This window comes from Phaenicophaeus curvirostris, chromosome 1, assembly GCF_032191515.1.
Source record: "Phaenicophaeus curvirostris isolate KB17595 chromosome 1, BPBGC_Pcur_1.0, whole genome shotgun sequence".
Lineage (NCBI taxonomy): Eukaryota > Metazoa > Chordata > Aves > Cuculiformes > Cuculidae > Phaenicophaeus > Phaenicophaeus curvirostris.
In genome coordinates, this window is record NC_091392.1 from 145,952,673 (window position 1) to 145,979,126 (window position 26,454).

Sequence of the window (26,454 nt, forward strand, 5' to 3'; positions counted from 1 at the left end):
CCCTGGGGGCGCCGCCGCTGCCTTTTCTTTGTGGCTCTGTGGGAAAAGAAGGGCTCGCGCATCCCTCCCTCCTTCCCTTTCTCCACGACGCCGGCGCTTGGAGCCGGGACGGCAGAGTTGAGCCAGCCTTCCCTATTCCTTTTCCTTTTCCTTTCTCCCCCGCTTCGCCTCGCTGCCCCCTCGGGAGCCCCGGCGGGACTCACCGAGCGCCCCCCCCCAACCCCCCCCCCCAGCGCCTCCCCCATCCCCGCCCCCCCGCTCCCCGCGGGCCAATCAGCGCGGCGGCCGCTCCCCGCGGGCCAATGGGGAGGCGGCGGCGGGGCCGGGGCGGGCGCTGCGCTCGGGCTGCTCCGCCGCTCGCTACTCGCGGCTCGCCCGGAGCCCTGCAGCTCGCCTGCCTCCTCCTCCTCCTCCTCTTCTTCTTCCTCTTCTTCTTCTTCTTCTTCTTTCTCCCCCTCCGCGGCGAGGCTCGCTGAGCTCCAGCGGCACCACCACCCCCCACCATGGCGGTGGAGGAAGAGGGGCTGCGGGTTTTCCAGAGCGTCAGGATTAAGATCGGTGAGTGCGCGGCGCGGGGGCGGCGGGTGGGGAGCGGCGGGGACCCGTGCGGGGCAGGAGGGGTGGGGGGGGAATCTGTGGGGAGACGTCGAGACCCGTGGGGAGCGGGACCCGGAGCATCGGGGACCCGGCGGGGACGGGACGGGGGCTACCGTGTGCGTCGTGACCCGTGGGGGGCAGCAGCGGGACCGTGGAGAGGGGCAGGGGGAGCCGTGGGGAGCAGCGGGACTGGGGCTATCGGGGACCCGTGGGGAGCAGCGGGACCCGTAGGGAGCACCGGGAGCCGTGGGGAGCGGGACCGTGTGCATCGGAGATCCGGGGCGGGGAGCGTGGGGATGCGGGACCCGTGGGGAGCATCGGAACCCGTGGGGATCATCGGGATGCAGCGCCGTGGGGAGCAGCGGGACCGTGGGGAGCAACGAGACCCGTGGGGATCATCGGGACCTGTGGGGAGTATTGGGATGCAGCGCCCTGGGGACCAGCGGGACCGTGGGGAGCATCGGGATGCAGCCCCATGGGGGGCAGCGGCATCTGTGGGGAGCAGCGGGACCGTGGGGAGCGGGACCGTGTGCGTCGGGGACCCGTGGCGGGGAGCAGCGGGATGCAGCGCTGTGGGGAGCAGCGGGACCGTGGGGAGCATCGGGACCCGTGGGGAACATCGGGATGCAGCGCCCTGGGGAGCATCGGGACCCGTGGGGAGCATCGAGGTGCAGCCCCATAGGGGGCAGCGGCATCTGCGGGGAGCAGCGGGACCGTGGGGACCGTGTGCATCAGGGACCCGTGGCAGGGAGCAGCGGGATGCGGGAGCCGTGGGGAGCATCGGGATGCAGCGCTGTGGGGAGCAGCGGGACCGTGGGGAGCATCGGGATGTAGCCTCATGGGGAGCAGCGGGACTGTGGGGAGCATTGGGATGTAGCCTCGTGGGGAGCAGCGGGATTGTAGGGAGTGGGACCGTGTGCATTGGAGACCCAGGGGGAGCATCGGGATGCAGTGCCGTGGGGAGCATCAGGACTCTGGGGAGCATCAGGACTCTGGGGAGCATCGGACCCATGGGAGCATCAGGACACAGCCCTGCGCTGGTGTTTGCAAGGGGTCCGGCTGGGGTGTTTAGGCAGATTTCTGCATTTTTTTTTATTTTTTTATATTTATTTTTTTCCATTCCGTTGCTACGCTACGCACTAAAAGTTTGCAGGCGGTGGCTGAGGCTTGGGTGCTGCGTGTGCCCCTGGCAAAGCCGGTGCCCGAGTGCTGGGGCTCCGAGAGCCTCCCTTCTCCTTGCCGCTAGTAGGATTCCAAACCACGTTATTAGAAAGTAAGCGACAGATGTCAGCGTGCGGATTAAACTCTCCCTGGTAGAGTTCCGACTGTGACGGCTGGAAGGGAAATCCCTCGTTTCCGTAGGAGAAACCCACGTGCAGAGGGAGAGGTTTGGTTCCCTTCCGTGGGGCAGGGATGCTGGAGGGAAGAGGGAAAGTTTAGTGCTGGGCTCGCTGTGATGGGTGTTGAGGGAGTTGGGCTTGGAGCTTGCTCTTGGAGTTTTTGGAAAATCTCCTCTTGCACACCTATAAAAGCAAATTCGCCGCCACCATGTGTCGTGTTAGATAAAACTGAAACCTGAGTTTGCATAGGAAATATCATTATTGGATAATGGCATTAGGATTTCATTGCTAGGATTGTTTCCTTATTAACTGTTAATGGGTGGTTTGGTGATAGCAGACGGTTGTCTGACATAAGCCAAAAACTATGTGTTGATTCTGTCTTCTTTTGTACATCCGGAAAATAGATTCGGCAGGGCTATAAAGTGTGATCAGGGAGTTGTTTTCTGGCTTTTCTCAAAGAGGAGAAGCGGGGGGGAAAGTCTTTTTGCAAGGGAGAAACTCGGGCACCGTGCAAGTGGTGCTCTGGCATTGGTGAGTAAGTGAAAGGAGTAATGTGAGTAATCTCACATGTAGGATGATGGTGGCTTGTTTGTTTTGTTTGAGAAGAAAACAGCGATGAAGTCATACCTAAAGGGGTGATGTCACTTGAGTGTGGGAATTTCTTTGAGCGGTAGAAGAGATCGAAGATACTAACAGCAGCAAAAGGCTTGAGATTAATCTCATTAAATCATGGACTAGAGTTAATCCTACTGCTGACTTGAGTTATCAGAGTCCTCATCAGAGCTAAGCATTTGATTAATCTGCAGTGTTGCGGTAAGGATTCTTACTGCCTTTTAGCATGGGTAGTAAGTAGGTAAAACTGCATGCATCGCTGGATACACCGGTGTTTCACTGCTGCCATCTAAGCAGAACGTCTTTACTCAGTCAAGTGCAAGAATAATGCCAGACACTTTTTGAAGCGCTGTTTGGCCCGTGTTTTTTTACTGTAATACAGCAGAGGATGATGGTGGGCCCCTCACCACAAGAAGGATGTTGAGGCTCTGGAGTGAGTCCAGAGAAGAGCAACGAGGCTGGTGAAGGGGCTGGAGAACAGGCCTTATGAGGAACAGCTGAGAGAGCTGGGGTTGTTTAGCCTGGAGAAGAGGAGGCTGAGGGGAGACCTCATTGCTCTCTACAACTACCTGAAAGGAGGTTGTAGAGAGGAGGGAGCTGGCCTCTTCTCCCAAGTGACAGAGGACAGGACAAGAGGGAATGGCCTCAAGCTCCGCCAGGGGAGGTTTAGGCTGGACATTAGGAAAAAATTCTTCACAGAAAGGGTCATTGGGCACTGGAACAGGCTGCCCAGGGAGGTGGTTGAGTCACCTTCCCTGGAGGTGTTTAAGGCACGGGTGGACGAGGTGCTAAGGGGCATGGTTTAGTGTTTGATAGGAACAGTTGGACTCGATGATCCGGTGGGTCTCTTCCAACCTGGTTATTCTATGATTCTATGATGTTAAGTGCCAACAACAGCGAGCTCTTCCCTCCTGTTCAAGGTACTTAAAGTTGTATTTATCAGCTTTTCTGACAGAAGCACCAGTTTCTGGGATTTGTTTTCGAAAGTTAAATGCCCTTCTGTAGCTGACTACATTCTGTGGAATTTGTCAGAAAAATAGAAGTGGCAGGATTGCTCTGATGGATCCAGGGAGTATCTAGTCTCATAGGCCTTGTAAAGCAATTGTAATCTTGATGAAATTGTTTATAGAGGCTTGCAGAGTCCCTGTGAAAGAAACCTGTGAGTGGATTCAAAAGAGTAAATTTCTTTGGCTTTTAGCAGTTCCCATTTGCTGGTTCCTTGTAGGGTTCTCTCTCCTGAAAGTGACGGCAGACTTGGAATCTTTAGATGGGTTAAGGGTTAAGCTACTTGAGGACAAAGGTAGAAGTCATTTCCCATCTTGATTTGCTTTGATTTAATATGCTCTGGAAGCGATCAGTTCTGTTCTTTGGGAGCTTGTTTCGTGGCCAAGCTCATACTGACCTGCACGTATTCTGTGCTTCATTTGATAGCATGTTTCCTTCTCTGTAGCACCTTTCCTTGCAAATCATGAATGAGAACAGTGATAGACAGGAATGCCTTAGTGTAGATCTGATGAAACAGAGGACTGATGCTTTGAATAATCAGTGCAAAAGCACTGTGAGATCAGGGCGGGCACCTGTGGTGACGTGTCTTTTTTAATAGAGAGGCTAGTGCAGTTTGGATGCTTCAGGCCATGCAAAACATCTAAAGCCTAGAGGTGTTTGAATGCCCTGATGTAATACATTGCCATGGCTGGGTCTTGTCCCGCATTTCCAAGAAGCTTCAGGTAAATGGAAGTGTTTTCTGCTGGTGGTGTAGCTTGTCCTTTTGGGTTTGTTGTGTTGCACGGAATTAGCCATATTTAGCTGGACGGTAATTATATCCCAGAACTCCTAAATGCTTCCCCATTCCAAGTAGTGTTGTTCCTAGTCATGTTTGGATTTGGCTTGAGCCATCCGTTGAAAGTGTGAACCCCTGGGTTCCTAAGAACTTGTGTTTTCTTCATTTGGTTGCACTGCCAGTGACTTGCCATTTCCAAAAAAGTCTCATTGAGATACTGAAGTTGTGGAGCAACAGTATGTGAGTAGCAGTGTTGGGCGGCACTATTACAGTGCTACCTCTTGTCCAGTTTCTGGTTTCTTTTGTGGTTTGTTGAATTGAAAGAGCTCAGTGCCTGGCTAACTTGTGCGCTTCTCTGTTGCAAGGAAGTAACATAGAGTAAAAAGAAAAAAGTAATATCTGTGCTAATGAGTGCACTGTTGAAATGTCTATTTGAAATTGATTTATTTTGGCTTCCCATAATTGAAGCTGCTGTCCTTTTGTCTTTTTTCCTTAATTGAAAAATTATTTTAACCGGAATCCCTTATGCATAAACAAAACAATGTGTCATGTAAGACTAAACAAACACTTCCTATAAGATTGCCACTTTGAGGAAGTGTGCTGTGCTGATATTTCCATGAGTCAGTGTTTCAAAACCTGAAAGGAAACAACATAAGGCTCTGTGGCTGATGATTGGTTGGAAAAACTACAAAGAGAGACCTTCTGCTTGACAACATGACTTATGTTGTACTGTCAATAATATTTAATAAATGTATTGTACTTAATTGCTACTTTATTCTCCTTAAGTGGCATCAACTATTTACTTTCAGTAGAAAAAAAAAAGCTCATATTCAGCATTTCTGCTGTGGAAGGATGTAAACTGGCAGAGAACTTTCTGCCACGTTTTACTTTGTGAAATTATTTATACTTGAAAAATGTAAAGAAATGGCTCCTTTGTGAAATCTCGCTGTAAGGTAACAAGCTTTCCATATCCCTGAAATCTAGCACTCTTGTGTCAAGGAGTATGAAGCTCTACTCTAAATTTTTTCTTTTCTAGCTGTAGTTTGGCTTGTTACAGAAGTTGAGCTGTCCCATAGTTTTAGAATAATAATTGAGACAGGAGGATACTGCACATGAAGAGGCTACCAGAGGCACCAACGTAATGAGAAGGACCCTTTGCTCATCACTGTGACCTTTGGAGATTATAATGGTCCACTCATGCTGTGAGGGCTTGCCACAATTTAAGACTTTCATAAACATCTAAAGCTCTTGTATCATCCTTATAAAGAGCCAGGGAATGACCTGTTGTGGTTACAAGTGTTGAAGTCATAAGCTAAAAATGTGGGACTTGTGGCAGCATAGTCTCTCTTTAGCACAAAGTGTGATCAGAAGCACAGAGCTGTGAAAGTTTTGTGAAAGAGGGTTGCTGCTACCTGATCTGGACTGGTTCTCCACTTGCAGCTTGTCCAGTCCAAAGCGTAAACCTGCCAGTCTCCTGAGAACTCAACAACTTCATTTACATTGTGATCCAGTTGACTAGATGAGCTATGTTGGTCTGCGGACTGTGTCGTCTTGCTGATTCTTAGGTTTTGCTGTGCCTTGTTTACTAATTCATACAGAGCTATGTAGTTTAAGATGTTGTGAGAACAATTGAACATTTCTTTAGGAAACTGAGTCTTGGGTGAAGTCAGGCAGAGTATTTTCTTAAGTGCTGGCATACTAGTGTTTAAGCATAAGCATGAGAGATGCCTCTCTGTATTTCTGTAAGGGTAAGGAGGAACTATCTTGTCTCTGACAAACTTAAGGCCTCCTGTAAGTCTAATAAACCTAAGGTTGATCAGGGAAATCCATTTTGCCTTGAGAAGATGTCCCTTTTAATGTTGTCTTTTGGGATTTAGTGCCTTGTCTTAAGTGGTTACTTGTAGAAGTAAGTACGACTAAATATGCTCACTGCATAATACTGTAAAGGGATTTATCCCCATTTAAATGGGGCATAAGGTTGTTGAGTAGATATTTTTAGAATGAGAGGTTTTTTTTTCCCCAGGTGCCTGTCTATATATAGGTGTATATATAGTAGAAAACTAATGTGTAGGAAGTGCAAAATACTCCTTAAAGATAACAATGATTTTCCTAGTGTTTCAAAGCTTGTTGGTGGACCAACAAGTAAAGAAAGGGGGAAAGTTGTTTGCATCTCACCCTGAATATATTCAAGACTTAACAAATAATTTCTGCACATTTAAAAGTTGACAAGTACAGCTTAAACTGATGTTGTGTGTGTAAAAGAAAGTGGCAACTTACATTGTTATTGACTTTCCTGTAATGCTATTTAAGGCTTGAGTCTGGCAGGCTGCAGAGGGTGCAGAATAGATTATGCAGATTTTTCACCACTGGTTCAGCAGTTCAAACTGCTGAATTTGGTGGTGGCTGTGTTCTGACTGACTTGTGTTCGGCATGCTGAATGGAAAAGAGTTGGGACCATTGCTACTTATAGAGGAGCAGTGCTGTGACTGTTAATGGAGTGTCAGGAACAGCCATGGCTGGAGGAAAAGTGGAGACCAAAGCATAGCTTCTGTAAGGGAGAGGTGGAAACAAAGGTAGCAGTGAAAAATGCTTCAATTAACTCAGTTTTGAAGAAATGGAAGATGCTTGTGTTTGGGGCTGCCAGCCTGAGATCAAGTTATCTGTAACTTAACTTTCCTTTTAGTAAAAAATGATTTATATGTGAGTGGAAGCCAATGTGACTTGGCTTTTTAGAGTCTGTGGAGGTAAATTCACACGAGTGAAACCATTAAACAGATCTGCTCAAAGCCTCTGCTGTTAGGAAGCAAACTTTTCAGTTTTTTTGTCTTTTTTTAGAATTAGTACATTTGAAAAAAAGTGTTCCCTAATCTCTCTCATGAGAACTAATAGTGTTTTCTTGTCTTCTCATTGAGGTGATTATCTGCTGGTCAAAGTACCAAATGCTCTTACATGGGGATGTTATGTAAGTGCTGGGTATCATAGCTTCACGGTCTTCCAGAAAATGCTTTTGAAATCTTCTTATTGCATTGAATTACTTTTCAGACTGTTTGGTGGGGTTTTGTGACAAATTTCTGTTTATGAAGTTACTGGGCTAGGCAGATCCCAATATTAGCTTCTCTTCATGTGTTCTTATGACTCTGTTCTCTCCGATGCTTTTCTCTGTGTTTTGGGTGTTGCTTTGTGATTCTGTTCTTGTAGGTGCAGTCCAAGGCATGACATTATGATATGTTGACCCAACTTAGTAGCTTGTTGCTGCCTTGCTTTTCCCCTTCTCTACTGGTCTTGTTCCTTGCTCTAAAAGACTTTTAGCACTCCGCCCCCTGCCACAGACACACCTGCTGTCAACTGATGCTCTTCTACTAACAAAAGAAATCCAATTCTGTTTGCAAAGTAGGCCCAAATAATGCACCTTATTCTTGTCAGTTTTAATTTTCTTCCATTTTAGTGAGCTGAATCTGTGCACTCAAGTGGATGTCAGAGCTGTCTCTGGACAGGGAGCTTGACTCGGAATGTGTATGAGGGGGAAATCAGGCAGAGGGGACCACAGATGCATCCCCTGCAGGTGCATCCCCTGCTGTCATGGCTGTATGCTGGCAGTGCCATGATACTGCTTGAGTCTTTCTACACTCTTTGTAGAATCATAGAATGCTTTGGGGCAGAAGGGACCTTAAAGATCATCCAGTTCCAAACCCCCTGTCATGGTCAGGGACACCATCCACTGGATCAGGTTGCTCAAAGCCTCTTCAAACGTGGCCTTGAACACCTCCAGGGATGAGGCATCCATGACTTCTCCAGGCAATCTGTGCCAATGCCTCACCACCCTCATAGTAAAGAATTTCTTTCTAATAACTAGTCTGAATCTCACCTCTTTCAGCCCCCTTTAAGTACTGGAAGGCTGCTACAAGGTCTCCCTGGAGCTTTCTCTTCCCTAAACTTAACAACCTCAACTCTCTCAGCCTGTTCAGTTTGCTTCCCTTCCACAGTATGTGTTTTCTTGATGATGGGGTATTTGTTAGCCCTGATATACACTGGCTTGGTCAGCTGGTCTGAAATGAAAAACAAGTGTTAAAACTCCAGTGAGACCACCAAGAGGCTTATCTGACAAACTGATAGATCTATATCTCTGACCTTCCACCTAAGAACTACTTGCATCTAGTACTTAGTTCAGGAGCCTTAGCTGCCTTAAGAAAGTTAAGATGGTTTAGCTGGTGTTAATTGATAAATATACATGCTGCCCTCCTTCTCCATCACACACTTGTCTTCTAAAGCTGAGGCACCTAATGTTGATTATTATGTTTGTGCTTAAACAGACACCACCCCTTTCAATTTCTTTGCATGACAGCAGGATTTCTACTTATGCAGTTATGCTGTCAAATGTCGTTACCATACAAAGCCATTTCTTGCACTGATGCTTTCGTTTAAGGAAGACCTCATGCAGATACTGAAGGGTGTTGTCTACAGCAAGGTTAGAAAACATAGCTTAAAAAAAGCTCCTGAAATACTTTTGATAGTATACATCAGGTTAAAATTCTTAGGGCAAATGAACAGTATAGACTGCAAATGGACCTTCAGGTGTTCCCTCTATCCATCCTTTCTTAGTCCGACTGGAGGACTGACTGAGCTCCATTAGAGGTTCTATAATTGTGAATAATTCTGTTGAAGCCAATAGTTACGCTTCTGTGGGAGTTAATTAAATCTTTGAGTGGCTAATATAGCGTTTTTTCTCCTGGAAGGCGTGGGGGAGATGATGAGGCAAAATCCAGTTAGGGTGGTTAAGGAGTACTTAATGCCTCTCATGTTGTGACAATCCACTTGAGAGAAAACCCCCTGCAAACTGGTGTGTTTGGAGTATAAATCTTACTGTTTCCCTGTGTGAAAGCATGAAGCCTAGAGTAGAGATGGAGGACTGTAGTCTTTGAATACTATACGATGTGTACATATCAGACAGTTGTATTACTTGTAATGATTTCTGACCAACAGATGTTTGGCCAAACATGTAGAAGAAAAATGAATGCTTGTGTGTGTTTTCAGTGGACTATTAATGCATCTAGGGAGGAAGCCAACTAAGGCATACAGTTACAGTTAAAACATTCACTAATATGTCTTAATGTAGAGTTCTTAAACCTTCTAATACCAGAGGTTTATCTGTGATTAAATCAAGGAGAAACTTGAGATGTTTGGAGTTAATGACAGCTAAGATTTTCTTAAACTGAATAGCTGATCATAGACTTGTACATTCTGAATAGCTCTCCTACCTTCTGGTTGTAGCAACATTTAATAAACCTTAAAAACTGTTCTTTAGCAGTGCCTGTTTGATTTCTCCAGCATGTTGGACTGGTGCTTTGTTTTGGAATAAAACCAAAACAGATCTAACTTCCTTCCTCTCGTATCCTAACCTCTACCAAAGGAAAGCAACTTCCCTGAAACTTCACATGCTTTCCTCCTATAGAAGACTTTTTGGGTGAAAGTTTTGCAAAATGAGATGTGAAGCTTCAAAATTATGAACTGGAATTTTTTTCCTATTTTTATTTCTTGAAGTTTTCATGGATTGCTGCCAGTGTAAAACACTTCAGAGATCCACTTCAAAGTGGAAACTTTGAGGGCTTTGAGCGTGGTTCTTTTTTTCTTTTTCTTTTTTTTCCTTTTTATATCTGAAAAGGAATAAAGTGTAGTGTTATCTGTATTTTTGAGGTCCGTTAAGGAAAGAACAAAAATATTGAAGACTTAGAGCCTGGTCTGGCTTGTTGAACTTCTGTGGTTAATTAGAAGTTCTGCTCTTCAGTTTTCATTCCAGACCTCAGGAGACTTACCTTTCTCATCTTTCTCTACCTGACTAGAGACTCTTGCACTTGCTTCTTGTTCTCTCTCAGGGAGCACTGGGGCAAAATGGGGATCCTTTCAGTAGCCCAACAACTGAATCTCCCGTACCTGCTGGGGTGTTTAACTATGTGACTGCATTGCCTTTAACTCAAATGGATTAGTATGGTGTGATGGTAAGAGAGACTTTCACTTACTTATGAATTACTGGTATGTTTGAACAGGTAGTATGTGATGCAGTGTCATTTGCTTAACTATTAATGTACTTTGCTTTTATAAGCTGCTAGTAGATGCATGAGCATTAGATGAAGCATCTGAATTTTGGCACCTGTGACAAATTCATGAAAAACCTTGACGCTGGGAAAAAAAAAGCATTCTCCCATGACTGCAGAGTTTTCTAATAATGCATTCCATAAGATGCATGCTTAATCTTTTCATCTTTTGCAGTGACCTTAGGAGGAAATACAGTTGTGTGTTTGTCGCTCTTTTTGTTACTCAGAGATTTCAAAACCAATTTAATAGAAGTTTGCATTGAAAGGCCCGAGTTCGTGTTTCCAAGAAGGAATGTGGAATGTTGGAGACACTGGGTTACATAGGGAACAGAGGGCTATTTGAATTTGTGCAGGAGTTGTTTCCAGGGTTTCTAACCTAGAGTAGTTGGATGGGGAGGGTTTAATTTTTTGCTGTAAGAACAAAGTTTTTTGAGTGACTGATAGCTTGGTTTTAGCTATTTACACACTTAAATTCCCATTCAATTCCAGTTGCATAGAATGCATGTAGTATAAGTCAACTTTATGGCTTTTGCTTTTCCTTGCTTTCAAGTTCCATTCAGCTTTAATATTCCAAGCATTGAGAAGCTGACAGCTTGAAATACTTTATTTACAGTTGTATTTGACTGCTTATACAGAGTTCTTGTATTTAAAAAAGCAGCTCCAAAAAACAGGCTCTGTTTTGATCTCCTTAAATTAGGCGAAAGGGGAAGAAGTTTATTTTTACTACTGTTTCAGGTTTCTTCTAAAAATATTTCTATTTACAAATTGTTTACAGCTACTTACTTTTATTGAAGAACTGTAGAAGGAAACAGTTAGTGGGAACCTTTTACAAGGCTTTAGTTGATTCTTGCTTGTATTTCCCAGCTGGTGTTGGAGTCCATCTGGAATCTACAAAATTCCTTTCTTTGTTCCTCATTTCCTGTTCCATTCAGTACTACAGTGCTGTGTTCTGAAAGCTGTTTCTCTTGGTATCTTCTTCCAAGATGTGTGTTTTAAAGTGTTTAGTGAGTTCTTAAAGGTGGTTATGTGTTCGTTGTGTTTGACAGTGTAATTCAACTGTATCACAAAACTTCTCAGACGTTCTGGTTTTATATTTCAATGAAAAATAGTTTTGTTGATTTTTCTGGCAGTTGTTCAGCTTTTAGAACTGTAGGAAGGAGGGTGGTAGAAAGAGAAGAAAAATCTGGTAGATGGTATGAAAGCTCCCTTTCTTAGTCTCTCTCTCTCCCTCCTCCCCCTACCAAGGAACAATCAGTAGTTTGTAATGGAAAATTAGATCTATTTTGCAGGAGACACGGGGTGTGACATCTTACAGTTGCTTTTAGGTTTTGATTTGAAAAGCTGGTGACTGCTGCAGAACACGTGAACACAACCTTGGAAAATTAAGCTCTTACAGGATGATACAATGTGAGAGTTGTCTAAAACAAAAACAATCCCTCCCCTCCAAACCAGTGCTGTTTAAGTTAGATTTACTGGTTGTGATTGCATTGTTGCAGATCCCGAATAGTAACTAAAAAGAGAGGGGTTGCTGTGGAATTGTTCTTATTTTTTTTTTAAGACTGGTCTGTGAACAAACCATGAACAAAAATTGTACTTTTATGAATGCCTGTATATCAGAGTGGCTGGTGCAAGTTTTCCTGAATAAATGGAAGTTCTTGGCTCTTCTGCTGTTGTAATTTCCCAGCTGAGTGCTGGTTCTGAGATCATAGCTTTGCTTTCTACACATTATCTGTACTTGTGAAAGATCTGTACTGGTACAGCATGTTCAAAAACTTCTTCACAACACACCTGCTATTAAGACAAAGCTTGCAGTATGAGTGTTGTTTCTTCTCTTTAAAAAATCACTGAGTGCTTTCCCTTCCATTTTTGAATTGTAGCATATCTCTGAAATGACAGCATTTGCTCTTATGGAGAACTTAATATTGGGGAAATATTGTCTTATTTTTGGCTGCCTCTTAATACAGTTTAGCAGAGAGGAGCAAGGAATGCTAGCACTGAGACCTGTCAGTCCTCTACAGATCAGATTTTTAGATCTGCTGACTCCAGTTGCTTATCTTTTGACTTTTTTTTTTTTCAGATGTCTCTGTTGAAGTGTATAATTAATTACATTAAAAGGATTGTACATATGGGTAGTTGCATATTGTATTTATTCCTTGTATTATACGGAAAGCAGGGAAAGTGCTACTTACTTCCCCCAAGGTATGCAAAAAAGTGACAGTACTGTGAAACTTGAGCAGTTGTCTGAAATCTGTCTTTCAGCAGACCATGCGGGTAATGTATAAGATAGCACTTTTTTTTTTTTCTTAAGGTTCTTGGGTCCTCTGCTGTTATATATAAGTAACGTTACTGCTCATTGTGGCTGAGAATTGAGTAAAACAAAGTTATTTTGCTCTGTAGGTGATTATTGTTTCTTCAAGGCTGTATTGTGCTCTGTTTCAGGGAGGTGGTAAAGGTCCTAGAAAACTTGCACCTGCTCTGCTCAAGTCAGAGAGGAGCTGCGCTCCCAGAAGTTGTGTCCTGTTTTAATTGTCAGTAAGGTCCTTGGTTTGATCTATACAAATTCTCAGTAACCTAGACTAAGTCTGGTCCTAGAGACCTCCTAGAGACCATGTTTCCCTGTAGCACTGGACATTAACCTGAGATTAGGAGGGGTAGCATTTTGCCTTCATGAGCATAATCCTTAATTTTTGACCTTTTTTTTTTGTAAAGTATTCCCCAGTATATAAGCAGAAAGGACTCATCAGCCATTTCTGCATATGTGCTCTGATTTGTTCCTCTGTGGAGCTGCATTTTGTAGTTGTGGATAGTTGATGTCTGGTACCTTGTCTGATGTTTCCTGATATTCAAAGGTCAAGTTATTAAGAAACCTGAGGAACCACGTTTGTGCTCTTTTAACATCTCCTGGTCCAAATATAAGGTAGGAGTTGACCAATACCACTCTTATTTCTGTAAATATTAGTCTGTGGATTTTTGTAAGTAGCTAATTTTGCTGCATGCTGTCAGCCAGCAGCCTGGCCTGGTTCTGCGTGACCAGTGCAAACACCAAAGTTCTGAGAACTAACAGTGTACAATAATTAAAGACAGGAGCTCTAGGCAGTTGCTGCAGAATAGGCTTAGACAATTAGTGCTTCAGAGATTATGGAGAAAGTAGATTGTGGTCAGTGGTTGTAAATCCACTCCTGACTAAAGCTAGGGGAACTGTTTATGCCTCTTCCTTCATACTGAAGTACAAGAGCCAGCCTCTGTATTCTCTAGGGCAGTGCCTGCAGTGGACTTGAGAAAATTGATGTTGCCTGTTAGGGTTGGAAGGAACTAGATTTCAAGCTAGTGTAAGTGGTATGCCTATTCTCTCTCTGTTCCCCTGTGGCTTTTTATTTTTTAGGTTTAATAAGCAAAATTCTCAGAGAGTTAAAAAAAAGAAAGCTAATTTTTATTCATACCATTACTCCTGACTGTCTCTTTTTGAGTGGTGAGGCAGAAGTTTTTGACAGGGAAGAAAAAGTGCCTGGGGGAATTTGGGATGTTGCAGTAGAGCAAAATAGCTGCAGTAAAAGTGAAGCTGCAACAGACTGATAATTAGTGTGTTTTGACACCTGCTTCTGTGACAGTGTTCCAGAAAGCTGTGGGTTTGAAAGTAAAGAAATATTAACCAAATGACATTTAAAGTCAGCTCTGGTATTAAATGTAACTGGTCTCTGTAATAGTCTAGCAGGAAACATTGTATATGTTGTCATTTATTAGAGTTTCCTGATAACACCTGCAAATGTTTGGTATGCTGATGCCCTGCTTCTGGTAATGGGAATTGGTAATCTAGTCCTGTGGGTAACATTTTACTTCATGCTCTTGAATATGGGCTTTACTTTCATGTGCAAAGTGTTCTCTGGAATTCAAAGTGTATTTTTCTCCTAGTCCCATGAAATCTTACTCAGATATGATTGTCCTATGTCAAACTCCACGTCTCTTTTGTATGGTGGCCGTTTGATGTTTGGCAGTAACCAGAGGTACCAAGTGCCTGTAAGAGATTGTACTGTGGATACTGCATTGGGATCTGCATAGGAGCAAATACCGTGCTTTACAGACCATGCACAGTAGCAGAATGGAGTGGGATGATGCATTAATATCTTATTTGGTCCTAAGACCTTCTCAGATAAGAGCTTACGTTTGTGAATTAGTGCCAGGCTGCAGGTATACCAAAACTCCTCTTGTACTGCGTGGGGTTAACTGACTGCTTAGGAATGTGATCTGAAAACCCCACTACCTGAGGTGACTTGCCTGAAGGAAGTGCCAGGTACAGGGCTAGATCTGATCCCTTGTTGCTCTCCAGAACTTCGGCGTGTGAGACTGAGACAGAGGCTTCTACAAACTCCTTCTGAGTACAGAGTCAGTCTCTAGGCAGAACCTTGCAGCTGTGCTTTAAAGGTGGGGATTTGGTTCCCTTCAGGCTTTTGGAGGAGGCAGTGGTGGTGCTGTCTCAGTGCTTTTGTTGTATCCTAGGTAAAGTGTTTGGTGCTCATGACAAAAATACTAATGTATTTTGCAGTGTACTTAACTTCTAGGGTATCAGGCTGTGGGAGACAGCATTGGCGATATTTGTCTTGGGGCAGGTTGGGCTTGGGCAGAGGGAAAGCATAATGAAGCATTTTGGACCTGTGCAGATGTCATATACTTATTTGATATTTCTTTTTTTGTCATTGTTTTGGACATGGATGCACACTTCTTTTTTGGTGTGTTTTCCTGTGGATAATTTTTCCCCCAAATTGAAATTTGTCTAGTGAACAACACTAGGCATAGTAGGGAGAAAAGCGTTTTACAGTGAACACATCTAGAAACTTATCATAGAATCACCAGGTTGGAAAAGACCCACCGGATCATCAAGTCCAACCATTCCTATCAAACACTAAACCATGCTCCTCAGCACCTCATCCACCTGTCCCTTAAACACCTCCAGGGAAGGTGACTCAACCACCTCCCTGGGCAGCCTGTTATGTGGCAACCATGCAGCTTGCTTGCTGCAAACATCCTTTAAGAGGAGAGATGTTTTCTCTGTTTTGGCCATTGCCCCCCAATAAGGTGTTTGTTGCTTCTATCCACTATGGTATACCTGAAACCGACTGCGCTGGAATGCTGAGCCTTTATAGCTGTGAGGGTAGCAAGGTGTGGAAAGGATGAGCTGTAGCCCAGACAGTGTGTGCTGGATATTTTTGTTTCGCAGTGCTTTGTTGAATGATGGCTTTCTTTGGAGAACATGAGATTAACACTAAAATAAACCAGCATAGGATGAAGGTGGCAAAAATGTAAAGCTTCAAAACATCATTTTGATTCAATGGGTTGGTGTTAATTTAATCAGGATTTAAATTTCTTTTAATAAACATTAAAGTAAAATTCTTGAACTGAAATATGTTACTATCAAGAGTATGCTTAAGTGGTTCTTAGAGGAGTGGAACAGTTACTTGGCTGTTGATGGGGTGTAATATGAATTCTGTTGTAGGGCTGTAATTGAGAGCTTCTGAGGGAGAAAGGGAAGGAGGTTGAGGCTTTTGTAAATTAAAACTAACTCAAGAGGATGCTGCTGTAAGTTTTCTGTGATGTTAGTGGTGCCTCTAAAAGGTCTTTACGCTCAAGGCTTCAGAATCTTATCAGCAGTTATGGCTTAGCCATAGACAGTGTGATCGTGTTGCCGTTGGTTTGTACTCTTGTATTAATCCAGATTGGATGGTTTGGTCCCAGGCTGTCAAGACATTAGGCAATAAGTTTGACCTAGCCCACTTAGTTCATTTCACAGACTCCTCAACTGTTATGTTTTTCAGTTCATTAATTGCCTAATTGACCTTAATGATACATGACTTTTTTTGCATATATTATTTGAAAGACAGTCTGATTTAGGAAAGTCACTGAAACACATAGCTGCTGTTCTGCCTGTAAGACACCCTGGATACTTGTCTCACTGTGGCATTATGGTATCAGATATATGTCTTCATTCACGTTCCTTGCAGCTGGAGCCGGTGTCTGGAGCACCAGCATTGTCTGCCTCTGCATCCAATAAGCTTCAGTGAACTTTGAAACACTTGAAACTCAGAGTTACCGTTATCAGGGCTGTCCATTGTAACCTTGATCTAATCTCTTTGTAGGCACAAAATTCCTCTCACTGCAGGAATATATCCTTACTTATAAAAGGAAAATGTGGTGCTGCTGTCAGTCCATGGGATGGGTGGTACTTGGTGTTATGAACATTTGTTCTGTATCCTGTTCCTACAGAGGTACAGGGGATTTCCTGCAAATATTCCATGCAAAACCTGGTTTAGCACTGTCAATGGGCTCTTCCACTGTGTTCCATGCCATACAATGGAATTCTTTGATTTATCATGAATTATCATCCAGCCTGTTCTGAGGCAGGAGTTACTCTCTCAAGTGGGAGGCAGGGTAGGAAGATGGCATCTACCAGTCATGGTGTCTATATGAATCTAATTCTAGGCTTTTCTGGAAGGCAGTTTTGTATAAGTGACAAGGATCTGAGATCTGAATGGCTCTCAGGGCACTTATTCCTGACTGACTGTGTCAGTCCTCTTTCCTCCTGTGTAATTAATTCATGATGTGCCTTCCCACTGCTGAGACATAGAGGGCAGGTGCTTCACAAGCAACTCTCCCAGCTGTATGGATGGGATCGAGTGGTGTTGGTTAAGCAGCGCCCAGGGTGGTGAGAGAGCCCTGCTAGGGAAAGGGACAGGAGAGCACAAGCAGGATTCAGTTTCTGTGCCTAGCCGAGTCTTGTTTCCTTCCTTTCAAGATCCTGTTCTTGTCAGTCTACGTTGAGTCAAATGCCTTCTCCATCCTCCTGGAACATGGTTGAGTTCTTGGAGTGAAAACCCTGCCTGACATATCTTGTACTGGGGAAATGAAATACAAGACCAGAACAAATAGCTCTCACAAGAATTGGAAAAGGCACTGATTTCTCATTTCTGGGAGTTTTGGGGGCTTTGTTTTAATTATTCAGGTTCTCATTCTAAAGCCAAGGGCTTCCTAATGCTTGGTTTGGACATCTGCAGGATAAAGCAACTTCTCCTGAGTCATTGTTAGGTCTTTTAGCTGAAACACTTGAGCAGCGTAGAAAGAGTTGAGCAGAAAACAGTTTTAGTGACTATTTTGGACCTGGAGAATAGAAGCTGAAGAGGAAGCTCTTATTAAGAAACTGGTACTGCTTTCCCTTTCCCCCCCCTGTGTGCCCTTCCACCCCCTACCCCTCCCCAGCAGGGCCTGTTCAGGCTCTTCCTGTTCTTCTGCAGGGTCTAACACCAGTTTTTGCCTTTCTGTAATCTGGCAGTAAGGGAAATTTTAACTTTGCACTACTGTGCGAAGGTCCCAGTCCTGGTGCAGAGTGTTGTTTTGTGCAGGTAATTTCAGTTCTAGTTACCTGATGTCTAAACAATATAGAGAAGTCTCGTATAGCCTTAATTCCATTTTTCTGTTCTAGCTGCTTGCTTTCTGCAGAGCTGTTGATGGCCTGTGTTTCAAATGCAACCTCCTGCTCCGTCTTGACAAGGGTAGTCCTATTCTGAATAACAGTGATGACTTAAATACTCCAGCGGTCCTTGTGACCTTAGTAACACAACTCCCAGTACCCTGCTGATCTAAGGGGGGGTTTTACTGATACTTAGAGCAGAACTGCTCTAAAGCAGAAGTATGAACTTTATGTGGCTCTATTAATCTGCAAGGTCATCCTATCCTACTTGTTAGGGGGCACGAAGTGTATTCCTTGGTAAAGAAAAGGCAAGCTGGAAGCTGAGTGTGACAGCAAAGCAGGTTGGGCAGTCGTCTTGCCAACAAAGTGAGTCCTATGGCAGCCAGGAAATAGAGCAGAGCAGGTTCGTGATGCTAACCAGCATCAACCAATTGCTCAGTGATGACCAGATAAGTCTGTAGTGGTGGTGTAGATCCAAAGTAACATAGGAAATACTCAGCAAATCAGGCTCAGGATCAGTAAGGGGCATGTCCAGGAACAGACAAACCTGCAGCATGCCTCTGACGTTATCTGAAGGTGAATCTCTGAGCTGGAATGTAGCTCTGAAGTGGAGAAAGGTGTCTGGTGGGGCTTCCTCCAGTGCTTTCTCATATGGCTCTCTTTCCAGCAGCCTGATCCAAGCTTACACAACTGCATCATGTCACAGCTGGCTTTGAGTGAAGCATTTGGACCTCCTGAGCAGTAGAGGAGAGACTGTGCTCAGGGCACTGGCAGCACTGATGTTTTGGTGAGATCTTGTCTGGGCTGGCCTTTATCTCCTAAAATCATCTGTGCTTTCTGATCCTGGGGTAGCCATGGTGGGAATCCTGAAGGGTGAGAAGAGGAAGTGCAGATGCAATAACAGAAAATAGAGCTGTGTGTTTTGTAACGCTAACTGTGGCAATAAAACACATCCTGTATGCTAGAGGAGCCAACCCCCTGTTGTGATTCTTGAAGTCATTGTCACTACATTGGAAGGCACCTATTTCCACAGCCCTTTGTGGATAAGGAGTATGCGGGAGGCACTGTTAGGTATTAGGTAGCTATTGCTGCAGTATGGAACAATGATTGCTAGTTGGACTGCTGGGATGGAAAGAAAATAAATTCTCTTGAAGCCTTTTTAACCTTTTGCAGCTGTGTTTTGTCCCTTTATTCATTCATGTATTTTGGCTAGTATCTTACTGTCATCCTATGACATTATTTAGCGATTTATTCTTCTTCCCCTTTTTCTGTGGTTTGAAAGCCATGTCTGATTTTTGTGAAGTTTCTGCTGCACGTTCTTGCTTCTCTCCAGTCTGTGGCAAGCCTGTCCTTACATTATGTCAGCACTCTTCTGTTGATTAGCAGAAGAGAACTATTAGTGTAATGTTCCTTTGTTTCCTGTCTCTTTTCTCCCCCGCCCCCCGCTTCCTCAGAAGGATTTTTTAGACTTCTCTGTGCTATTTCTGTGGGAGCTGTGTTGAAGAAGCCCTTGCAACAGGCAGAAGGGTTGTGTGAAAACTAGCTTCTGAACTCAACCACTGGTTCTTTGCAGACCTGGACTTGAGATGAAAAGGTTCTGTTTGCATTTGACTTTCCTGCTGCTTTGAGAGACTGATGTGTCTTTCTTAGCAGTGCTGGCAATGTACTGCTTCTACAGAAGAGGATGGTACTGACCAGTGTTTTATAGATAGGCATGTGATGCCTCAATCTCCCTCTTAAATTCTACCTGGTTAAAAGAGCTTGAAGTTATCAGTGTTAGTATTTTTTCAGAAAGGTGTATGATAACTCATGCAAAATATTTTGAATTGTAGTCTGAATGCGTATCATGGAAAATTCACTTAGGAAATACCAGAGAATACTACTAAGTGTAACTGAGGCTTGTTCTGCATAAATGTATTGCTCAAAGATTTTTATCCTTGCTTAAGTCTTCACTGTGAGTGTTTAGTAATACCTTGCAGAACAACAGGCATTCCTGTATGTTTAAGGGTAGCTTGCTTGTCTAAGAATGAGGAGATGACAGGGAATCAAATTAAGCAAAGATGTAAGGAGACAGCAGTTTCAGGGTGGGGAAGAAAAGGTTTTGAATTGTTATTTAAAGAAAGTGGTAGAGGATCCCTCCCCAAACCGAGTCGCAGAGAGAACTCGTTAGAAGTGTACAATAAGTTAATGTGTGTTGCTCCATAGCGTGACTTTTCTGTTAGTGCTGGGATTTTGTGTGAGCTCTTTTAAGTACGGTGTTGATTCTGGCACTATCTAGGTTAGATTAGGTACCCTTTTGAGCTGAAGGGTACCGCAAGGAGGTGGAAGTGGAGAGAAGTTGAAAGGACACGCTTATCTGTTTAAGTGGCTTTTTCCTCCCTGCTGGGAAGACCACAGAGCTGTACTATCTGTTCAGCAGACATCTTCCGCTGGATGTGAGCTGTTGGTAATTTGCACCTCTTAATGATAACAAGTGAGAGAACTTTATTTTAGATAACCCACATGATATAGGTGGTTGTTATAAAGCATTTTTAATGGGGATCTGTCAGGGGAGCACAGGGGTGAGGAAGGAAACTTCTTGTTAAGTGGTTGTCCTTCTGGTTCCTGCAAGTATGCTGTATCTAGTTAAAGCTCAATGATGCAATTGAGTTCCTTGTCAGAGTTATTTTAGGTAGTTATTTTGCAGTTACCAACTGTACATGTGCCCCGTCTCTTTAATTTTGAATGAAAGCTTGATTGACGGCATTTATTACCTCTAATTCCTGAAGAAAACAAAGCAGGTAGTATCTACATGTAAGATTAGAAATACAGCTCCTAATCTCCAAGCCAAATTTTGGATATATGTGTTTACATCTACTTTGCCTTTACAAAAGGGAGCAGACTAATGGAAGAGGTACCATTTAAACAGGTTTGGGTGTGGATCTGGTAGTAGGGAATGGTAGTCTTGGTGCCACTTAGTTTTGTGCTTTGCAAGAAAAAAAAAAAAAAAAATAGTGGGGCTTTTTTCCCCTCCTCAGTGTGCACATGTGTCAGCTTTGGTTAGCCATGCCTGCAGGAGTTACACAATTTAGTTGGAATGACAGACTGTGGTGGACAGAGGATATCTTGTGAATTTGAGAATGAAGCTTGTAGATGATAAATGCCAAGGCAAGAGTTAATTTAATACCCACTTTCTATAAATAGAGGAAATGGATTCATAGAGTCATGGCTAGAGAGCATGTTTGAAACGTCAGTGCCTTGCTTGAGATCACAAATACGCTAAATAATGTGGCAGCCAAGTTGCAAAATGCAGTCATCTTCTACCTTTAGAATGGAGGTCGGAAAGACAGAATGGTGTAGGAGGAAACGTCTCTGTTTCTGTAATTGTTCTCTTCACTAATTGTTTTTTTAGTACTCCAAACAATTGCACTATTCCTGACACTTCCAGATATACTTACGTTAGTTAAAGATTAGGATCATATGATATTAGATTATGCTTGTAGAAGAGAAAACTCTGTTCTATAACTCGGATAAAACTGTATAAAACCCCATCAGAATAAGTGCTGTTAGAAATGATTAAGTTTTTAAAATGTCAGCTGAACAGAGTTTCAAAGTTGTGTAAAACTTGTGTAGGATTTTTGTATACCTTTATATATATATGGGTATACAGTATAAAATTATATGTGTTATAATTACATGATTATTGCAATATGTATTCTACAGTTAATTATTATGTGTAGTGTATTTTCTTATTATATGCTATATATACTTGCTGTGTATTATTATGAGAGAACAGCATTTCAGTGTATATGTACTTTACTGACCACAAGCTCTGTGGTTTTGAGACACATTGGCTACAAGTTACTACCATTAAACATTATAGGTAGAAGGGTCACAGGGACCACAGCTTCAGTTATGCTGTCAATGATATGGTTGAGTTTATGTGGAGGTTAGTTTAGGATCATATCCATTTCTAAATGTGCTAGCAGTGTGGCACAAATTGCGTGTGTGGTTTGGTTTTTTTTTCGGTTGGGAGTTTTTTGGTTTGGTGGATTTTTTTTTTGGTGGGGGGTGAATAGATACACACATAGAATGTATGAGTTCTTTTGGACCGGTTTTGCTGTCACTGTAAAGCTGGGGTGTTAACTGCTCTGGTTATACAATTTCTGGTCATTTAGAAATGTTGATAGAATAGGTGGTGGAGGCTTGGGCTTGTACCTGTTATGTTAATATGGAGCAGGAGAATAGAAGTGGGAATATTTCTCAGTGGATCTTCAATGGGATTTTGAAAGATGTTTGGATTGGCAGAGACTACTTCATTAGTTTTTAAAATAAATAAATTCTTCTGCCTGGAAAAAAGGGTGCACGTTGTAAGTTCTTCAGTATATACCAAACTGAGTAGTCTCTTCCAGGAAGGAGCCCGCACAGAAAAATGGTGGAATGCAGCATCTTTGCTACTTTAAATGTGACTCTGAGGGACTTCAGTAGATCCTGAAACTTGGGCTGGTAGCTCTGAGGTCTATCGCATACTGTATTTCAGCACTAACCATATCAGAAAAACGTAAATTCTTTACCCACCCTAAACTTGGTGTTTCCTTGAAGTATAATAGGTGGTCAGAAGCATAGCTTTCATTTCTCTCCTGAATTTTCCTTCTGGTCTAAATTTGTCCTGTGGAATGAACAATCAATTGAATATTCATTTCTGTCTGTCCAAAAATACTGCTGTCTTGGTAGGAATTTTTGGAAACACTTAAGCAGTTGTTTGAACATGTGGTATACATGGTCTCCCTCAACCTATGTTTAAAATGTTATAGTGACATATTTATAGTTTCTTAAATTCTACTCTTAAGTGTATGGAATGTGCATGAAATGCAGTTGATGGATTGCAGTTGATGCCAGGCAGAGACAAATAAAATCTCATAGTTATGTTTGCAGGGATAATTAGGATGACTTTAAATAATTTTCTTGCCATTTTCTATATTTTTTGTGTCATTTTCCAGCCCTATGGATCTCGATTGAAGTTGCTAATATTAAAAAGAACACACTTCTATTCTCTGCACCTTTAATTGCACTATCTTGATGCTGTCAGGCTTTATTAGGTGTTTGAGAGAGGAGATAAACTATATTCTGAGTGTTCTTTGTAGGGTATCTGCAGCAACAGCTTTGTGATCTAGGGTTCTATGCAACCTGCAGTTTTTCTATGCAATTTGATGTATTCTTTGTTCTGCCCTTGTTTTTAATATGTTAATTATGCTATCAAGCTGTTACATATTCTACTAGCAAATTAACATTTGGCATAATTTTTTTGGTTTTTACTATCCCATTTGGAGATGCATGAGTGGAAGAAATTCTGTACAAGTGTCATGTTTTAGAGTTAATTTTCAAAAATTATCTAGCTCTTGTTATATTGCCATCTGTTTTCCTCTAGCTTCAAGAGGAAACAGCTGTTGTGCATAATCTCAAGACAGTATTTTTAATAAAGTCTAATAGGTCTGCTTACCTTCAGCTTGGATGTGTATCAGGGTGAATAAATGCACTGTTTAGAGGGGAAATTGGGTTTTACGGTAGGAACTGTAATGGGTGAATTTGGTAATGCAGTGATGCTAGTATGTTTCCTGCCTAGCCGGATTTGAATATAGCTGTAGAGACCTGTGTTAATGGGACATGCTTTACTTGCTCTAACTTTATATTGTCTTGTAGAGGAGTTGTAGTGTGCTGCTTCTGCCTTGTGAATGCAGTTGTTGGCAGGCGACTGGGGAGGAGGCTGAACCTGGTGTTCTAATGTGAAAACTAACTCATGGCCCCACTGTGCCCAACCTCAGTTTGCTGATCAAGTGGAGGCAGTAGCTGTGGCTGACCTCAGGGAAAGCATTGGAGACAGAGAGCCAGTGACCAAGAAGGTCACTGAGTCAAGAGTCAGGTGGCCAAGAAGGCCAGTGGCATCTTGGCTTGTATCAGAGACGGTGTGACCAGCAGGTCCAGGGAGGTTATTCTCCCTCTGTACTCGGCACTGGTGAGACCGCTCCTCGAATACTGTGTTCAGTTCTGGGCCCCTCACCACAAGAAGGATGTTGAGGCTCTGGAGAGAGTCCAGAGAAGAGCAACAAAGCTGGTGAAAGGGCTGGAGAACAGGCCTTATGAGGAGCAGCTGAGAGAGCTGGGGTTGTTTAGCCTGGAGAAGAGGAGGCTGAGGGGAGACCTCATTGCTCTCTACAACTACCTGAAAGGAGGTTGTAGAGAGGAGGGTGCTGGCCTCTTCTCCCAAGTGACGGGGGACAGGACAAGAGGGAATGGCCTGAAGCTCCGCCAGGGGAGATTTAAGCTGGACATTAGGAAAAAATTCTTCACAGAAAGGGTCATTGGTCACTGGAACAGGCTGCCCAGGGAGGTGGTTGAGTCACCTTCCCTGGAGGTGTTTAAGGGACGGGTGGACGAGGTGCTAAGGGGCATGGTTTAGTGTTTGATAGGAATGGTTGGACTCGATGATCCGGTGGGTCTCTTCCAACCTGGTTATTCTATGATTCTATGATTCTATGACGCCGACTCTTCCATTGGATGCTGTGCACTTTTACAGAATTAGATGCAACACACACACCAAGAAACTTATAGGAAATACGATTTTGGAGAAAATATTTAATTCTGAGGTGGAGAATAAATGTTACTGACATTGAGTAGGGTACGGATGCATTTGAATTGGCCAGCAGATGATTGTCTTGTGGGTTTCTTAATTGTATTTTAGACTTCGTTTTGGTAAGGAGTGAGGGACCTCGTGAAAGAGATATGCTGTACAACATAAGCTTCAATCACAGTGGTGTGATTCAGCTGAATTAAAAGGAAGGATAAATGGAAGTAAACAAGTTGAATGTCAACGAACTCCTTCAAAAAACAAGTTTAGATCAGTTTATTTGAGCTCAAGCATTGAAGAATGGACAAGACTGTACTGTTTTATGTAGATCAGCATTCTTCAGTGCTTTCTGTCTAAATCGAAGGGAAATAAGTTATCAGGTCTGGAAACCTTTGCTGGATGAATAGTTATTAGAAGTAAGAGGTTTCGGTGGTAAAATGGGTAGAGGAGACTACCCAGCAGAGAGCATTGACAGATGGTCAAGGAGGGTAAAGTTGAAGAAAGAGTGATCACTGCTTGAACTGGATCTTTTTGTAAGTAGAATAGCTTCTTTTTGTCAGAGGCTTTACAGCTTTTCAGTGACTCTTTAGATGATGGCATTATAGAACAACACTATTGAGGGTAGCCTTGGAAAAGTGAGCCTGAAATCCTAGAATGTCGAGACTGCAGCCTTGGTTCTCTTTTCAAGAGTGTGCATCTTGCACCTCTTTGAAATGCATGCCTGATACCATGTAGTTGCACAAGCTCTTCATGTTCTGTCCAGTTTGCTCTCATTACTGCACCATCTCTTGCAACAAGGCAAATGTCTGCAGTGTGAATCCATTAGGAATTCTGTGCCAGAGCTAATGGCTGCACAAGGTCTGTTCTGACCTGACCTGATTTATTCTGTGAAAGGGATTTGTGTAGCACGTATGAACTCATGGTTGCAACATGTGGGGAAGCACTGGCAGCCAGCAGTCAGCTGGCTGTAGGTGGCTGTGAAGCTTCGGTATTACTGAAACAGATGAGAAGATCTCTGCTTTCTGCTTAAAAAAACAGCTCAACTCTTTTGTCTTTTGCAGCAGAATGTGTGTGTTGAGATTCAAGAAAGTTGGAGACACTACCTTGCAATTAAGTTAATATTAGAAATTAGTTACAATACGTGCCTTTGAGCTTTTCTACCAATTTTATGCAATTAAATAGTGTTTGCTGTCTTTCTTTGGAAGAGTATTCTGTATGTGCTAAGAACATATTATTACAGAAAGCTATTCTATTATATCTGGCTTTCAAAGGAGAGAAGCTCTAATGACTATGAACTCTCAGAAAATAAGCAAATAACAGTGACCCAGAGCGTCATCATCAAAGTAGACATTTCTTTTGGGGAGTGATATTTTTGCTTATCTTTGTAGGCAATTTCTTAGGTTGAATAGCAAACATGAACTTATTTTCCCACTTGCAGGTGTATCCACTGCTTCACAATGGGAGTACTTTAATTTCAGAACAGGTTAGAGCTGGAAATATGAAACAAGTAGCATCTTTTGCAGAAGCCCCCCCACATCAAGTATTTCAAAAGATGTGCAGAAGTCAGAACAGATGCTTTCCTGTGCTGAAGATTTTTAACATTCGTATTCATAAACAGTTTATCTTCTGGGAAGTAGTGTCTGTCCTCAGATCTCATAAATCTACAGCTGGCAGCAGGGTGATGGTTCTGGCATGGTTATTTGGGATACAACAGTGCTGGAGTATGTCGAGGTGAACTTATGGCTTGTGGGAACTTTTCTTGGGCTTCTGTCTGTGTTATCCCGCACTTCTGTTTTGCGTGCCTACTTACTTAACACTTGGAGTTCCTCTGCTCCTCTGTTTTGGTACAGCATAACTTGGGCAGCTTTCCATGAAGGGTGTTTTTCCTATCAAAGTAATTTCTGTTGTGAAGCACTTTTTTCCAGGTTGTTTGCAGCCGTTATAGTAGCGTTTTCATGCCTGAATTGGTGTTCTTT

At 43.1% G+C, this 26,454-nt stretch overlaps 1 protein-coding gene across 3 annotated transcripts in view; it reads left to right on the forward strand.

Annotated features, from left to right (window-relative positions):
* Positions 1-26,454, forward strand: part of RASA3 (RAS p21 protein activator 3) — a 270,506-nt gene that overhangs the window by 135,733 nt on the left and 108,319 nt on the right. Inside the window, exon 2 of one of the 3 annotated variants that reach the window (XM_069877484.1) lies at positions 497-558. In XM_069877484.1, coding sequence (XP_069733585.1) covers positions 504-558 — 55 coding nt within the window. In that variant the 5' untranslated portion in view covers positions 497-503. Of the gene's footprint in view, positions 1-395; positions 559-26,454 lie in introns of those variants that run through there. The other 2 variants (XM_069877475.1, XM_069877491.1) reach the window with 2 other exon arrangements.